At 40.7% G+C, this 17878-nt stretch overlaps 2 protein-coding genes across 4 annotated transcripts in view; one reads left to right on the forward strand and one right to left on the reverse strand.

Annotated features, from left to right (window-relative positions):
* Positions 1–12993, forward strand: part of copg2 (COPI coat complex subunit gamma 2) — a 109055-nt gene extending 96062 nt beyond the window's left edge. For both annotated transcript variants that reach the window (XM_069937346.1, XM_069937347.1), the window contains 4 exons: positions 915–1012; positions 6315–6453; positions 8010–8108; positions 8759–12993. In XM_069937346.1, coding sequence (XP_069793447.1) covers positions 915–1012; positions 6315–6453; positions 8010–8108; positions 8759–8889 — 467 coding nt within the window. In that variant the 3' untranslated portion in view covers positions 8890–12993. The remainder of the gene's footprint in view (positions 1–914; positions 1013–6314; positions 6454–8009; positions 8109–8758) is intronic.
* A 358-nt stretch (positions 12994–13351) lies between these two features.
* Positions 13352–17878, reverse strand: part of hmces (5-hydroxymethylcytosine binding, ES cell specific) — a 49279-nt gene continuing 44752 nt past the window's right edge. For both annotated transcript variants that reach the window (XM_069937349.1, XM_069937348.1), the window contains one exon: positions 13352–13909. In XM_069937349.1, coding sequence (XP_069793450.1) covers positions 13721–13909 — 189 coding nt within the window. In that variant the 3' untranslated portion in view covers positions 13352–13720. The remainder of the gene's footprint in view (positions 13910–17878) is intronic.

Genomic DNA, 17878 nt, shown 5'->3' on the forward strand with positions numbered 1-17878 from the left:
ATTTTAGAATTAGTGCGAGAAGTTGCGTTTTCTGTGCTTCCCAGGGTTGTACTGATATCTTTAGATGCAGACAAACACTTGATTTCTCAGCATCCCCCCATCCTGCCCTACGTTCAGAGGGTCACTACTCGGATATTGGGTGAGCCTAAAGTAAAGTTCACTTGCCACATTGGTTCCCACCCTTTCCTCAATGGCTGTTTCCTATGTTGTTTGATTTTTGTTTTTCCACAATATTGCACAGCTAGACTTCATGAATGTATGACTGCAAGACTTAAATTCCTACGGTAGCCATTCATGGGTTCTAAAGCTATTCTGTATTGGGAGAAAACTGGGCTTTAAAACTGTGTTAACAGCAGGAGCCATCATTATATACTGAGTTCCCTCTGTTCTGCTTCCAGCAGGCTTCACTTTCCCAAAAGATTCAGGGCAAGGGACTTGGATAGTATTTGTTCCTCTAACTTCAGTGCAAGAATACTGAGGCCTATTCAAACTGGTGCTGGGCTGAGAACTGTCAGATGGAATGGCCCTGATCTGTACTGATTAATGCCAATGGATCTTAGGCATAAGAAGCTCTTTTTACCCAGACCTGTCATTTGAATTGATTGTGATAGGTCTGTCTCTATTCTATTTATTTGCCTTACATCCTCATCTCAAATATCCTTATAAGTCCACAATCTTTTGATCTCAATCCTCCACTTAAGTGTATGAAGGGGAAAGGTCTATTTGCCTATCAGGGGCATCCAGTAAACTGCTAATAACCAGCCTCCCGATAGATTCAGGTTAAATATGACCAACCCACTTACATTTGAAGATTAATGTTGTATGCTCAGTGCCAAAATATTTTCCATGCTCTAGCTTTGGGGCTGTTTTCCAGTCGTACATATACTTACCCATTATTCCTTTTTATCTCTCAGTGGCCTGTACATTTAGCTGTACTTTAAAGTTCACTGTTAAAGACTGTGATCCGAACACTGGAGAGGCTGAAGAGGATGGTTATGAAGATGAGTATGTGGTAAATGGAACTGAATCTCTATTACAAAGAATGTTATTTATGTATAGGTTATCATATTTTGCATGCAACCATTCTGAGCACATCAAACTCCCACAAACAGCATTGCGAAATGAATTGCTCAAATCTTATTGATGTTGGAGGCACTGAATGGGAATTCTCCTGCTCCATTGAAATATTGTCATGGTTTCTGTCCACCTGAGAGAGGCAAGATGGTCTGTCTAATGTTCTCCCTAATATTATTATAATTAATGTTTGCTCTGGTGCAACCCAGGCAGCTATGGTTCACTTCTATAATATTTTGATTGAACAAGGAGACTGAGCAGGCAGGTGTAATGGCATTTCTGCATCCACACACATGTGTAAGAGGTATCCAATATACAAATTGTACTTCTGGACATGGTTTTACTGGACATATTTGGGATATTTGTGGATGTTTGCAGTGAGTTTGGACAAGATGCAATCTAATTCTTTGTATCAGTCCTAACACACTAACAACCATAAGTATTTAATCAGTTGCTGGGGATCCCCGGCTGGATCATTAAATACTCGGTTTTTAAAAAGCATAAAAGTGATTAAAAATAAGATTTACAGTTATTTAAATAAGTGTTTTATGATGTGAAAAAGTTTAAACCTCAGCTTCAGAAAAAAGTGCGGAAGAATTGAGGCCTACCTGCATAGCTGAATCCACGGAGTGGTTGTTGAGAGTCTCCAAGCCTCAGAGGACTCAAGCCCATTCAAGTTTGACTCCGGTGCCGATCTTCCATCTGTAAGATGGCGCCGGCACATCGGTGAGTTCGGCCGTTGCTGACCCGTGTCCACGTGAAGCCGTGTGCGCGAGCGGCATGCCGATAAGTGGACCCGCGACCTCGCTGGGCGGCCCGGTGGCGTGCAGGTTAGCGTCGGAAGACACCTCTGCACGTCTGATGGCCTTGCCTGGCCTGCGTGTGGCATCGCGGGCCCGAGAGCTGTTGGAAAAAATCGGCGCTGTGGGAGGACCCGAACACCGGCGTTCCGAAGAGGTTGGGGTGCCGGCGTCAGGTGCCCAGACCCACAGCCATTCAGTTACAGGACCTGTGATGACTGAGGAAGAAGAGGAACTTACCTTATTGCAATATGTCCAGGAGGAGGAGCTTGCAGTTAAAGAACGTGAATCTCAAAAAGTGAAAGTGGAATCTGGACTGGATTCAGTGTTCACTGTTTTGGAAGGGATAGCTGGTCAAATACAGCAAATGCATAATATGTCAAAACAAATATCAACTCAAATAACTCAAGAATTTATGGAGATTAAAATAAAAATGAATACTTTGTGTGATGAAATAGAAAATGACTGTAGTTAAAAGTGATATTAAATAAATGTATACAATCAGTAGACACTGTGCAAGATAATTCGAAGAAAATTGAAACAGCTTTCTCGGAGTGTCAAACTCAGGTAGAACATAATAGAGAAAAAATGGAAAAAGTGGAAGGTTATTTTGTAGATTGGGGGATTCAGAAAAGAGATTTAATGAAGAAGATTGATTTGTTGGAAAATCAAAGTTGGAGGAATAATGTGAAAATAGTTGGTCTTCCAAAGGACATGGAAGGTCTTGACCCTATAAAATTTTTTAAGCACTGGATCCCAGAGGTGCTGGGTAAAGAGTTTTTCCCTGAAGGTTTGGTATTGGATAGGGCTCATAGAGCTCTGAGAAGAAGACCACTTCCAGGACAAGCACCAAGAGCAGTCTTGATTCGTTGTTTAAAATATCAAGATCGTGAAATGATTTTACGTATGGCAGTGCAGAACACAAGACAGAATCGATCTCCATTAATGGTTCAACATAATAGGGTGTTCTTTTATGCTGATTTGAGTCAAGAGGTTATTAGAAGACTACAAGAATTTAATAAGGCTAAAGACGTTTTGTGGCGAAAAGGTTACAAGTTTGCTTTTCGTTATCCTGCAATTTTGAAGGTTTTCTATGGAAATTTTCAATCTCAATTTTTTGAGAATGATCATGATGCTTTGGTTTTTGCCAATTCTTTTCCGGAATTTCAAAGAAATGGATCTTCTTCTCTGTTATCTCCTAAGAGGAGAGTGAATGGGAATGGAAAGTATGGAAAGAAAGAAGAGATGACACAAAGTCTTCTTGATGTTGAAGATCCGGAGCAGTTGTTGGGCTTGAATGATTGGGTTGAATATATGGACTATATTCGATTGTGTTTGATAATAATTAATATGTATCTGGCTGGGGGCGGGGAGGGGTGTGATGGATGACACTGAAAACTTTGACAGTCATCTGCCACTAGTGGGTTTACCACACCCAGTTTTTTAGGGTATTACTACCTTTCGGTGTTTTTTTTTTAAATAATTTTTTTTTTCTTTTTTGGAAGAATTGTAGAGGGGAGCATTATTTTATAGTGTGTAACTATATTAGTAGTTAAAAAAGATGTCTCAATTGAATTTTGCAACTTTTAATGTGCAGGGGTTAAATAATCCAATTAAGAGAAAGAATATTGGCTTATATTAAAAAAATGAAAATTGATATTGCTTTTTTACAAGAAACACATTTGACTGAGAAAGAACATTTGAAATTGAAAAGGGATTGGGTCGGTCATGTTTTCTCATGACAAGAGGAGTAGCGATTTTGATTCATTATAATTGACCCTTTGAATTGGAATCTTCAGAGGGGTATGCTGGCAGAGTATTAAGAGTGAATTGTAAAATTTTTGCTGAATCGTGGACTTTGTTGAATCTTTATGCCCCTCATAGATGATGAATGGTTTATTTCAGAAGCTTTTTTATTGTAAACTCAAGCAAATGAAAATGTTTTAGTTGGTGGTGATTTTAACTGTGTTCTCGACCCTTTATTGGATAGAAGTCCAAAAAGTATAAGGAAATCAAAGATGGCAAAACAAACTAATGCGTTTATGAAAGATTTAAATTTGGTGGATATTTAGAGAAAAGTTAATCCTACAGAGAAAGATTTTTCTTCTTATTCTTCGAGACATGATTCATTTTCTACAATTGATTTATTCTTGGTATCAGCACATTTACAAGGTAGAGTATTATGAGCTGAATATAAAAGTAGAGTTATATCAGATCATTCATTATTACTTTTTTCTTGCGAAAGTTCGGAGGTAGTACGTCCGTCATTTAGATGGAGGTTTAATGTAATGTTATTGAAGAAACCAGAGTTTGGGTTACTTTTGTTAAAGAGCAGATTTCTTTATTTTTGACTGAAAATGTTAATTCTGTGGATAGTCATTTTGTAATATGGGATGAGAAAAAAAATAAATCAGTTGCTGAAGCAGAAAAATGATCAGAAAATATTTTTCCATACACATTATTATGTAAATTGAAATAAACCGGTTCATTAGAACATAGAGGGATTTAACTCATGGTTTAAATGGTGGTGGAAAACAAAAGGATGGGATTGGTGTCCTGCTTTTGGCACTAGAGCAGTTATAAACTGTTTGATGTGCTCACCTTTGATTTCTCAGCAGGTCACATTTGGCAAGGACTTTTTTTAAATGCATAGCTCTGTCACAGTTTCAAAAACTCCGTAACACAAGTACTGAAGAAACTCGGCAGGTCATGCAGCATCCTGGGAAAGCAAAAGGCATTTGTTTTGAGCCTGAGCGCTTCTTCATGTGTTTTCTCTGATTTGTTTGTCTTTAGTGACTAATATCCCCGAATTTCTCCCCCATATTTGAACACTCTTTTGAACTCATTCAAAAATACAGTGCTGGAGGAATTCAGCAGGTCAGGCAGTATCATGGAACAAAATAGAGAGTCAATGTTTTGGGTCAGAACCCTTCATCATCAATAGCAAGAATTCGGCAGACAACAGAATAAGGAGGGGTCAGAGAGGAGCAGATGATGGCAGATGATAGGGAGGGAGAAGAAAATAAAGGAGCTGAGAGGTGATTGTGGGGGGGGTGGAGCAGGGGGCAGACTGAAAAAATACAGGTAAGATGGGTAGGGGAGTGGAAAGAGGAGGAGGAAAGGGGCCAGTGAGAAGAGGAAAAGTGTTGGGTGAGGGGAGAAAACTGGGAAGAGGGGATTACAAGAAATTTTTGGTTGATACTGATGCCATGTGGTTGGAGACTGCCGAGATGGAATACAAGGTGTTGTTCCTCCAATTTACATGTGGAGCTCTCCATATAAACCACAATGGTTTTTCTTTTAAGTGGAAACAGACAGTTTAGTACTACTAATATAAAGAAATGTCTTCCAGTTAGTCCTGTTTTGAAATGGTCTTTTCAGTCCTTTCAGCTGGCAACTTTAATCTTTTCATAACTTTCTTAAAATTTCTTCCACTTCTTTATTCATGAAAATTCGTTGATTACTATCTTCAGAGACATCCACCCTCAACATTGCTGGGTAAATCATTGAGTATTTAAAGTTTATAGATCACAATTGTCTCTTTACCTCATCAAATTCCTTTCTTTGTTTGACCAAGGCAGGGCTAAAGTCCTGGATAAACATTACTTTTGCATTGTCCACCACTAATGGGCCATTATTATTTTTTGAATATTTGTATGCTGCTCCCAAGATTGCATCTTCGGTAACTTAAAAGTCTTACCAGGATTGGTCATAGTCGCTGCTAACCGGTTCTTCTGGGTCTGAGGGTCCGGTGAGCCCTTTCACCACATTTTTTCCCTCTTTTCCTCTGTCCAGTGATTCTTGAATTGTTACATCTATTTAAATTTTCCATATGATTGATCTTATCCATCAATCTTTTTTTCCTGTGACCCATATTTTTGCTTTTTCTTCCAGTGCCTTTAGCCCATTTTTTTTGTTTTGTCCAGCTCAGCCTCCGAACAAATAATTTGTTTCATTTAGTCTTCCACGATGATTTTTGATTTCCATTACCTTTTCCGATATGTACATAAAATTTCAATCTTGTTCAGGATGTTGGTTATATCTTGGGCCGACCCCTTTCTACTCCACCCCCCCCCCCCCCCCCCCCAACAAGCTCTGTTGGGTTCAGCCAGTCCAAAGGCCCCTGCTGAGTAACTCTTCACTGGGCTTCCACTCAATGTTCAGTTTTTGCTTTTGGTTACCTTGGTTGTTTGGCACTAATTTTATACATTTTTGATGCAAAAATTCGGGTTTTGAGCTTTCTAGCTTTTTGTGGTGAGCTCTTTCAAAGCATGACTGCTCAGCTCCTTAGTATGGCCACATTGCCCAAGGAATAACTGGGAGTCAGTGGGTTAATAAAAGATGTCAGTTGATAGTACAACATCGGACTAGATTGGAGCAGCTTCCACAAGCAAATATGCAGAAGATAGTCATTTGCCAACAGGTCACTTTATTTTCCAGCTGGAAGATGTGGAGGTCACAGTGGCGGACCACATCCAAAAAGTCCTGAAGCCGAACTTTGGCGCTGCTTGGGAGGAGGTGGGAGACACTTGTGAGAAAGAAGAGACTTTTGCCTTGTCAAGCATGAAAACTCTTGACGGTTAGTATTGATCAATAGCGAGCAGGTAATTGGTATTGATTTGCAGAAGGTACAAATAATATTGATCTCCACTTTGCACATTGAGTTGATACAGATTGTAGAGGGCTGTGTCATCAGTTGGCCAGATATAAATCTGACGGCGCTTTGTCAGTTTTTGCATTCCCTGTGAATTGTCTCAGGATGTGGTCTGGCTGTGAAAGTGGTCTCCTGTCTCTCCTAGTTATGTCAAACGCGACATTTCACCAACAGGAACTGAGCTTAAAAAAAAGTGGGGGGGGGAGGGGGTGTGAATTGATAATAATATTTTCACCTTTTTAAATGTGTTATTTATCCAATATGTCATTAATGCCCTTGTTCACGGATGGTGGAGTGCTATATTTGGCAAGAAAGCTGTGCCATGCATTGGCACAACTTAATTTGGGTGCTAATGAATTGAGCAAATGGAGGTGGGCATGCTGTGTTATGGACACCAGCTCCTGATCAGTAATTAAACATTTTGGTACACATAACTCTGGTAGTACATCTGTGTGAACGGAGGGGTATTTTGTTATTGGTGTGCAATATTTAATAACAGCCATTGATTATAAAGAGAAATTACACGAATAGTCCCTTCAGCCAACGGAGTCCATCAGCAACCCAGATATTTTCCCAGCTCTTATCACTCCCACATTAACTTGGGGCCATTTTAAGCAGTCTTTGGGATGTGGAAGGAAACCTAGTCACAGGGAGAATGTGCAAAATCCACACAGGACAGCAACCAAGGTCAGGATTGAACCTGGGTCTCCTGGAGCGATCAGCTGGTGTCTCTACTAGCTGTAGTTTGGACCAGGTACTGAAGTGAAACAATTGGTTATTTTAATTATGGGCAGATGTAGTTGTCTTAATGCAGCAGATGGGGTGGATTCCCATGTAGATAGGGTGGTGAAGAAGGCTTTTGGTATACTGGCCTTTATAAATCATAGCATAGAATTGGTGTTTAAGGCATTGGTGAGGTCAGGTTTTGAGTATTGTGTGCAGTTCTGGTCTCCAAATTATAGGAAGGATATAAATAAGGTAGAGAGGGTGCAAAGAAGGTTTACAAAAATGTTGCCTGGATTGCAGTATCTTGAATACAGAGAAAGTAGACTGGGACATTATTCATTGGAGCTTAGAAGGTTGAAAGGGGATTTGATAGAGGTATTTAAAATTATGAAAGGCAAAGATAGAGTAGATGTGAATAGGCTCTTTCCCCTGAGGGTAGGGGAGATTGGAACAAGGGATCATAAGAGTTAGGGGGAAAAACTTTAGGAATAATATAAGAGGATGCTCCTTCACTCAGAGTGGTGGCTGAGTGGAATGATCTTCCGGAAGTAGTTGCGGCAGGGTCAATTCTGTCATTTAAGAGGAGGCTGGATGAGTACATGCTTGTGGGGGGATTGGAGGGTTATGGGCAAGGGAGTGGGTAGGTGGAACTAGTGGAGTTTCACGTAAATTGGTGTGGATTAGAAGGGCCGATTTAGCCTGTTTCCGTACTGTAAAATGTTATATTGTAAGCCACGTGCTCCTTGTGTTTACAGAAGCAGTGAATAACATTGTTAACTTCCTGGGCATGCAGCCATGTGAGAGATCTGATAAGGTGCCGGAGAATAAGAACTCACACACATTATACCTAGCAGGTAAGATGGCTGATAACTCCTGCACATCCTCCCTAATTTGAGGAAAATATTGGAGCCACTTATATGACTTGGGTTTCATTAATATGCTACAGCCATGTTTTTTGTTGGAGGTATAGAATAGGGTGCAATTAAATTCTCTGCTCTGCCTTCCCTGGGTGCTGTATACTTCAGAATGATTAGTAAAAGAAACTTGCATTTATAAAATACCATAGTTATATAGTCAAGTTGCACTGGCAGTTATCGAGAAGGGAACATTCTTTCTCACTGGAGCAGTAGCCATCAAATCATCCTGTCAGGCCTCTTTCCTGCAGTAGTAGCAGGTTGAGCGTAGGGTTTGATGTTAATTTACAAGGCGAGTTTTCCGTTAACCAGGGCCAAATTTCCTTAACTATTTATATGTGTCAAATAAATCTATTGTCTTGGAGACAGGGGAGGTGTTTTCCCCTTGTGGGGAAGCCTAACTGATGACTTTCAGTGTAAGGCAGTCAGTGATCAATCCAATTGGGGAAGTGAGGCAAAACTTGTTTTTCTTTAGGGATGGCTGAGATGATATGCATTTGGGGAGTGCTGTAGCAGCTGTCTGGCATTAGCCTGTTACTCACCTATCTCCCCCACAATCACTCCAGTATCTTTTTTTTCCCCCATTCCAGGCGTTTTCCGTGGGGGTCACGACCTACTTGTGCGGGCACGACTGGCATTGCTGGACAGTGTGACAATGCAAGTCACAGCCCGAAGCAGAGATGAAGTTCCTGTTGATGTCATCATGGCCTCTGTTGGATAATTTCTTCTGTGAAGAAATCTGGGTAAAGTCCTTGTCACCTGGGGTGGGGGCGGGGGGAAATTTAAGGAAACACAAATTTTTATTGCCATTTATGGGGAAAGGATGGAATTGGTCATTAGTCGAATATAGATTGGGTTGGAATGTTTGCATCTGAAAGCAAAGAAGATTGATGAATTATCAATTGTGTTAATAACTATTATTTTATGGAAACCTGCAAATGAGGGAATTTTAAACACCCCTTCGTGTCCATAATGATTAAATAAAAAGATATAAATGGATAAATTGTGGAAATGAACAAAGGACCATTAAGATTTGTTTTCCTTCCTGCAATCTGCTGAATACACTTTTTATTCTGTCTAGTGTGCTTCAGTTTACATTGAGTAACAATGTGGTCTGCCTGTTGTGCTACAATTTATGGTCATCGTTCTCTAATATTCTGTTACACTTCTCCACATGTCCCTGACTGGCTGCAGAAAAAGGCGAAGAAGAACTAAAATTTCATTTTCTCCTCTTTATCCCTTCTCCATGTATTGCAGACAAGGATTGGGCACTGAAAGTAATCATACTGTCAGAAGGTTAAACTGCCAATCAAATTTTCTCCTCAGCTGCCCCAGGTGTTCTGGTGTTGAGTTTCTGATGCTCATGGTAAAGCTAGAAAGAAACTAAAATATCTTGCACTCATTATCCAAAATCTTACTGAAACCTCTCCCTCCCCCCCCCCACAACCCCGACTTTCAACAGATATTTAACTTTTTCACCAGGATTCTGCTTCAGATTAGTTTTGTAATTTCTAATTTTTGGAAAGACATTTCTCCCTCTAAATTACAAATCAGTTTCTGATTTTTTTTAAAAGGGTTTCACTGAAATTACCACTAAACTCTTAGCTGAACTGACCATAGCTTGAACAGAGAGGCCTTGTCTCACTATTGTGAACAAGGGCAGGCAAGAGCAGTTTTGGATAAATTTCATTTGTTAGGATATTAATCAAGCAGAACAGATCCATTCCCCCTCTTGCTTCCCTGTAACCCACTCTTTCATATACCCTTCACCACCTCTGCATTAGGTGATTGTACAATAGAAATCTAGCAGCATGTAGAGAAAGAGAACTGCCATAACAATCCATATGCTCACAAGGAAGTGTCTAAAATCATGAGAGAACTAGATCAGATAAACACTGCTTTTACATAGAATACAGGAATGATGAACCAGAGGACATGGGTGAGGGGGATGGGAGAGATTTAATAGGATCCTGAGTGATAACTGCAGAGTTGTGGGAAAATGGCACAAGATGCTGCAGGAGGTAGCTGAGACAGATTTTATTGCAATGCTAAAAATGGTAGTGGCAAACACAGGTGGGGCTAGTTTTTGGTTGATGTGGCATATTGGGCTAAAGGGCCTGTTTCCATGATGTAACTTTGACAGGTCAGGGTTGGAGCTGTGAACCATCTCCACTGAATGCCTAGTTGTTGTTGAGCAGGTTCAGTAGTACAGTCTTGGCCTGACCAAGATAGTTCCATGGTCTTAATCATATAGCACAGAAACAGGCCCTTGAACCTATCAATTTGTACCTAACATTTACATTACTCTGGTCTCCATTCCCTTCATTCACATGAGAAACAATTTACAGCAGCCATTTAACCTAACCTACAGGTCTTTGGCATGTGGGAAGAAACCAGAGCACTGAGAGGAAACCCACATGCTCATGGGGAACATACAAATTCTATATGGACAGTAGAGGTAAAGATCAAATTTGGGTGCTGAGGTGCAAGGCAGCAGGACTAACCAGCAGTATGCTAGAACCCTGAAGTAGACAGGATTCCTTCCACTGAATGTCAGGCTTGGATTTATTTCCTCGAGTATGACACAGAAGTATCAGGTAATGTAAATTAAATTATTTGGCTTCACTGCAAAGAGTTGTACATCACTATTGACGTGGATGAAAATAAATATTTAAAATTAGATTAGTGCTGCTGCAGTGATTTTTAAAAAAAATGAAACTTGCAAGAAATTACATTGCACTTGAGATATTTTTATAGGCCCTTTTATAGAGTGGAAAATATGCAACTATAAAGATGGAGATTCTCTGCCCTTACCAGAACTTACCATCATAAATGCTCTGATTGGCTCCAAGGGGTTGACTCTAATCCCTCTTCAACCTAGTATCAGTGGTGGAGCGGAGCACTCCCATCATGCATCATAAATGTAGAGCCTCTGCAAGGGGTGGGCTGATGGTGTCACGATGATGGGGTTGGCCCTCGACCTAAACAGTGTCAGGCAGAACCCTGGGTAATTCCTGCCGACATTTGTCTAATGAACCTCCCAAGGTTGTTGCTCTGTGGCTGCCTGTGCTAATTTGCCTCCTCTTGGGGATGCACGTTTTGGATTTCTTTGTGCCGCAGTCCTGGTCTATTAACGATCCCCCTCCCCCACCAGTCACCCCAAGAGAGAATTCTGCAGTTGGAGGAGGAGCACCCTGTCAGTTTCATGTGCTGGAGAGGTGGTGTGCTGGACACAGTTCTCCTGCTCTGGCTGGTGGTGATTGAACTATGAACCCGTTTGCCCCCCCAACCAACCTAAATCTTGTGGTCACCCATCAGCAACATTTAACCTGTCGACTGGGAGGAGAGGTGCAGTAAATGGCCTTCCCTCATGGATAAATCTGCTCTCGTCCCTCCAACCAGCCAGCCTAAATCTTATTGGGGGTGCCTCTCTCCCTCCCCCACCAGTCACCCCGTCCCTAAGAGAGAACTTTGCAGTCAATGGCTGACTTAATTAACCATAATCCCACATGCAGCTGGAACTGCTCGGTGTTTCCCAGAGTGGTTCCAGGTGCATGGGGAAGTATGGGTAACGAAAACAACCATTGCTCAAATCTCAGATTTTTATCCATGGATGAAGCTGGCCTCGAAGTGGAGGCACATCTAATGTTAGACTGAATGCAGTCTAGCCCTACATAGATAGTCCTCTGGCTCTAGGCATTTAAGCAAGATGAGCCAACCTTTCCCTGGAAAGATTTAATATAAATAACAGGTGTACTTTGTTAAACTTGCTTACTGCTGTGTTAATTCTCTGCCAAACATGTTCTGCAGGCATTCCTGGCTTCAGATGTTAATTTGGTGTTTGTTATGATCTCAAGTGCTCTGATTGCTTGGTTGCTGTTAGAATGAGTGCAGAATGGATAGAAAAGATGAATGCAAAAGGCAATATTACAAGGCTAGCAGTAAAATGCTGATTAGCATATCACTACTAAATTGCAAGCAAACAGGGTATTATACAATTTTTAAAAAATACTTTAACCTATTTATATTGGCCTTTAATACAAAAAAAATGCAAGGATCTTCATAGTTTGATTTTGAAATAATTGTAATTGATGGAAGGTAGGTAGTCATAAAAATACAGCATGGTTATAGGTTTGCGCTGCCCAATTACAACCACTGTATGTTTTGAATGGTAGCATCCGGAGAAACCTACACAGACAGCACTGGATTTGAACCCCAATCACTGGCGCAGCATTGAACTAACCATGCTGGTAGGTGGGTAACATAATGATACACTCTCAATGGGGAGGTAGAAGAGAACATAACAAATAGGGAGCAAAAGAGTGACTTGGCTGCACCTGAATCCTAAAATGGCCTGTGGATGACATTTCTGTGAACCACATCCAATCCAATATTAAGAAAAATTACCATAATGTGGATACATACCTGAAGAGGGTGGAGCACAGAAGATAGGGAATGGAGAGATGGTGCAAGTTTTTTTTTTAAAGAACTAGGCTATTTGCTACAATGCTCCATCCTGTTATATTAAATCACTATGCAGATACTTGGCAGGAGGTTTGTGTTAAGGTTATTGATAATTTAGAATTGGTTGGGTGACTGAAGTATTTTTGGAGGGGAGCTTTATAAATTTATTCATTTACTGCTGTGCATGCAAGTAACCCTCAGCCAGGTTCTTCAACCAGACTGAGAAAGAATTTGTCACAGATGGAAAGAGTAGAGGTTACAGGACAGCAAATCAAAGCTGGGAAGAAAAATCTGCAGCACTGAATCTAATTGTATCCTCCTTTGTTTGAGAACAAATAGCTAATTAAAGCTCTGCACTAAATCCTTGTTCTGTGTTCATTCTACATCTCCTGCTGTTTGTTAATTTACTAAAGACCAGTACACCCATTGATTACCATTCCGCAGGGTCCTAATGCCCAAATACTGAGTTCAGTCTTCAAGATTATGTGTAAACACCTAACAGTACCCATTACATACTGATCATACCACAACTTACCAACCTGCAGGGCTACATGAGTGAAGGTGATCAACGGGGAAAAGCAATCAGCCATGACTTTGTTGGAAATAGAAACAACAGGCAAGGGAAAGATACCTGATCCAGCAATGCTGCAAACACAGCTGACAGTACAGAATCTGGAGATCACTCACCACCATCTTTAGTACATATTGCCTGGCACTGCTTAGTTAAAGGCAAATTTATTTATTAATTATTTCAAAGAAATTCATTGGTCAGAAACATACAACACTTCTAATGGTTAAGATGCCTTCAGTGCATAAAGTTAATTTTCATTTTTAATAAACAGCAAATCACAGTAACAACTAATCTCAATCAGAAAATTTTTTTTTTAAATCAGGTGGTAAAAGAACTGGGCATTTATACATTTCAGCTTCAGGAAGATGCAACATCACTACTTACTCCATAAAGGATAAAGCTGAAAACAAAAACTAATGCAACAAACCAGAGAGAGATATTTTACTCCCCTTAAAATATAAACATTTAATGTGCAGACTCCATTCAACTTGAGCTTGCCCAAATGCTGGGCAGTATCTCAGTTCTTGTACTGCTTCTTGGCCAAAGGTTCGTCTGTCTTCTGGAGCCATGTGTGCAATAACCCCACTCTCTTTTTTGGTGTCTCCACCTTAACTGCCATTGGGTTCCCTGCATCTGGCTCTTTCTTGGGTGAGGGGTTCTGCAGCCAATTCCTCATCAGCTTGCTGCTGGCAGTGGGTGTGGGTTCCTGGAAAAGGCAATGAATGCACATTAAACCCAACTCATGATTGTTAACTTGTGTAATTTCATTGAGCTCTCAAACATCCTGCACTGTTTAGGAGAGGGGGAAAAGTAAACACCAAAACACAGCCACTCAGAATCTGACTGAGGACTTTAATTTTATTAAACCTGACCACCATCACCCACAAGGCTCTCAGCCCCATGACTCAACACAGAAACTAGCATTTTGAATCAAACAATAAGATTGGCATTGGAGGACAATTTTTTAAAGACTGCATATCACAGAAATAAAGGAACAAAACTATTGTGGATAATTTTAAAATCAGACATTGTCTAGCCTAGAGCCAGTGTTGTAGAGCTGTATAGCTTAGAAACAGGGGTAACTTGCCTATGCCAACCAAAATGGCCCATCCACACTAATCTACCAGCCTTAATCACTTTAAACCAATTCCATCATATGAATATATATTTGTCCAATTTTTTTCTTAAACATGACAATACTATCTGTCTCAGCCCCCCGTTCCATACACCCACCACCCTCTTAAAAGAGAAGTTAAATATCCCCACCCACCACCTTAAACTTGAGTCCTCTGGGCAAAAGACTCATCAATCTAAATCACTCATGATTTTGTATACTATTCATCCTCCTATGCTTGAAGGAATAGTGAAATATGAAAGCCTGCAGACACTCTGATAGTAAAAACACTAAAATTGCTGGAGGAATTCAGCTGGTCTTTCAGCTTCCATTGCAAACAAAGATATAACGTATTTTTGACATTTTAGGCCTTGAAGGTATAAAGTCCTAGCTTGCTCAACCTCGCCCAAAAAAAATGCCTCCAAGTCCTGGCAATATCTTTAAATCTCCATGCTTACCAGCTTGACAAAAATCTTTCTTTCAGCATGGCAACCAAACATGAAAAACACTCCACATGGGGTTTTGTCAACATCTTGTACAACTGCAACATGACCTCCCAAATTCTATACTCAATACTCTGATGAAGGCCAATGTGCCAAAGCCTTTTTGACCAACCTATCTACCTATGACTCCACTTTCAAAGTACTATATACCTTGTAGTCTTAGATCCTCCTGTCCACAACATTCCCCCTATTCCTGCCACTCACTGTGTAGGTTTTACCTAGATTAGGCCTTCAACAGGATATACATAGTTTTTTTTTTAAATATAAGAGGTAACAAAGAGGATCAAGGGCAGGGTAGATGATTCTAGAACCAGAAGGTATAGGTTTACGGTGAAAGGGCAAGATTTAGATGGGAACAGAGGTATTTTTTTCCACTTAGAGTTGTCCTTATGGAACACTACAGCACAGGCCTTTGGCCCTCAATATTGTGCCGACCCATATATTCCTTGGTAAAAAAAAATTAAACCCTGTAACCCTCTTTTTCTTTCATCCATGTGCCAAGAGTCTCTTAAATACCCCTAATGTTTTAGCCTCCATGACCATCCCCAGCAAGGCATTTCAGGCACTCACAACTCATTTAAAAAAAACACCCCTGATGTCACCCATAAATTTCCCTCCCTTAACTTTGTGCACATGTCCTCTGGTGTTTGCTGTTCCTGCCCTGGGAAACAGGTGTTGGCTGTCCACCTATCTATGCATCCTAATCTTGTAGACCTCCAAAGAGAAAAGTCCCAGCTCTGCTAACCTTGCCTCATAAGACTTGTTTTCTAATCCAGGCAACATCCTGGTAAATCTGCTCTGCCCCCTCTCCATAGCTTCCACATCCTTCCTAATAATGAGATGACCAGAACTAACACAATACTGTGTGGTCTTACTAGAGATTTCTAGAGTTGCAACATGACCTCATTATTTTTGAACTCAATCTCCCTATTAATGAATCTCAGCATCTCATAGGTCATCTTGACTATCAACCTGTGTGGTGACCTTGAGAGATATGAACCACAAGATCCCTCTGCTCATCCACTCTCTTAAGTAACCGGCCATTAACCCCATATTCAGCTTTCCCAAATGCATCACCTCACACTTATCTGGATTGAACTTCATCTGCCACTTTTCTGCCCAACTCTGCATCCTGTCTATATCCTCTTGTAACCTTCAACAACCTTCAGTTCCATCCACAACTCCTTCAACCTTCATGTCACCCACAAACTTACTGACCAATCAATCCTTCCACCTCTACATCCAGGTCATTTATATTAAAAAAAATCAAAAAGAGCAGGTGCCCCAGAACAGATCCTTGTGGCACTCCACTAATGACCGACCTCCAGGAAGAATACTTCCCTTCTCTGCTTTCTTCCTACAGGCCTATTTTTTATCCACACAGCCAAAGTTCCACTGATTCCATGCTTCATGATTTTCTGGATGAGGGATCTTGCAAATGCCTGGCTAAAATCCATGTAAACCACATCTACCACCTAAATAAACATCATCAATTTCTTTTGTTACCTCCTCTAAAAACTCAATTACCAGTAGGCTCCTAAGGCACAACCTTCCCTTCACAAAGCCATGCTGACTATCCTAGAGTAAACTATAAAACTTGAAAAGGACACAAGTAAAATAAATGTGCAATTGTCATGCATAAACTGAATCCATTTTCTGTGGAATTACTGTTTAATAGACCTTAATTATGTAGCCAACTGTAATGTTAAAGCAATTTTAGACTGAAAGCTGGTAACTGTAGACTTATCAAAGCAACGTAGTTCGAAAAGGCGCAAAAATGCATTTGTATCACTCATTTCTCCAAATGCTCATAAGAATCCTCTCCAATAGTTTACACGATTGACAAAAGACTTACCGGTCTGTAATTTACAGGATTCTCCCTATTACCTTTTTTTAAACAAAGTAACTACATTTGCCATTCTCCAATCCTCTGGCACCTCCCCTGTGGCCAAAGGGGATTCAAAGATCACAGCTACTACCCCACCTATCCTCTCACATTCCACATCAATCTTGATGTTTTTATAAGAAGATCCAACACTTTCCCTTCCTTAATCCTCACATTGTTTAGCCTACAGACCTGTTCAATTTCAACCTCACCGTCATCAAGGTCCTTTTCTCTGGTGAATACTGACACAAAGTATTAATTTAGGACTTCCCCAATCTCCTTGGCATCTAGGCACATATTGCCTCCCTTATCCTTTAGCAGTCTCACCTTCATTCTCGTCATCCTTCTGTTCTTCACATACGCATAAAACACCTTGGGGTTCTCCTTAATCCTATATGCAAAGGCCTTCCTATGCCCCCTTCAAGCTCTCCTTTCTTAAGCTCTTTCCTGACTAACATATTTCTCATGAGCTCTTCCTAGTTCCTGCTTCTTATATTTAACATATGCTTCCTTCTTCCTCTTGACTAGTTAGTTGCCTGACCTGTTTTGTCAGCCATGGTTCCTTTTTCCTACTATCTTTTCCTTGTCCCAGTGGGACAAACCTATCCTGAACTCTGCACAAATGGTCTCTAAACTTTACTTCTGTATTTTCACCCTTAAACATCTGTTTCCAATTACTCTCGCTAGTTCCTGCCTCATCCCTTCATAAATTAGTCCTTCCCAGTTAGCACTTTTTCCATTTTGTCTGTTTTTATCCTTTTCCATATCTATGCTGAAGCTAAGGGAGCTGTGGTCACTCTCACCAAAATCCTCTCCCACCAAGAGGTCCATCACCTGACCAGGTTTATTACCCAGAACCACTTCTAGTGTGGCCTCTCATCTTGTCAGCTGGTTCACATACTGTGTCAGGAATCCTTCTTGAACACACCTGACAAATTCAGCCCCATTTATCTCTCTTTTAGTCAGGAGGTGCCAGTCATTATTTGGGAAGTTGAAATCACCCATAACTACAACCGTGTATTTCCTGCACCATTCCAAAAATCTGCCTGCTTATCTGCTCCTTGGTGTCCCGAGGGCTATTTGGAGGCCTATAGTCTACTCCCAGCACAGTGATAGCTCCCTTCCTATTTCTGACTTCCACCCACAACGATTCACTGGACACACCCTCTGCAT

This window comes from Narcine bancroftii, chromosome 5 (genome assembly GCF_036971445.1).
Source record: "Narcine bancroftii isolate sNarBan1 chromosome 5, sNarBan1.hap1, whole genome shotgun sequence".
Classification (NCBI taxonomy): domain Eukaryota; kingdom Metazoa; phylum Chordata; class Chondrichthyes; order Torpediniformes; family Narcinidae; genus Narcine; species Narcine bancroftii.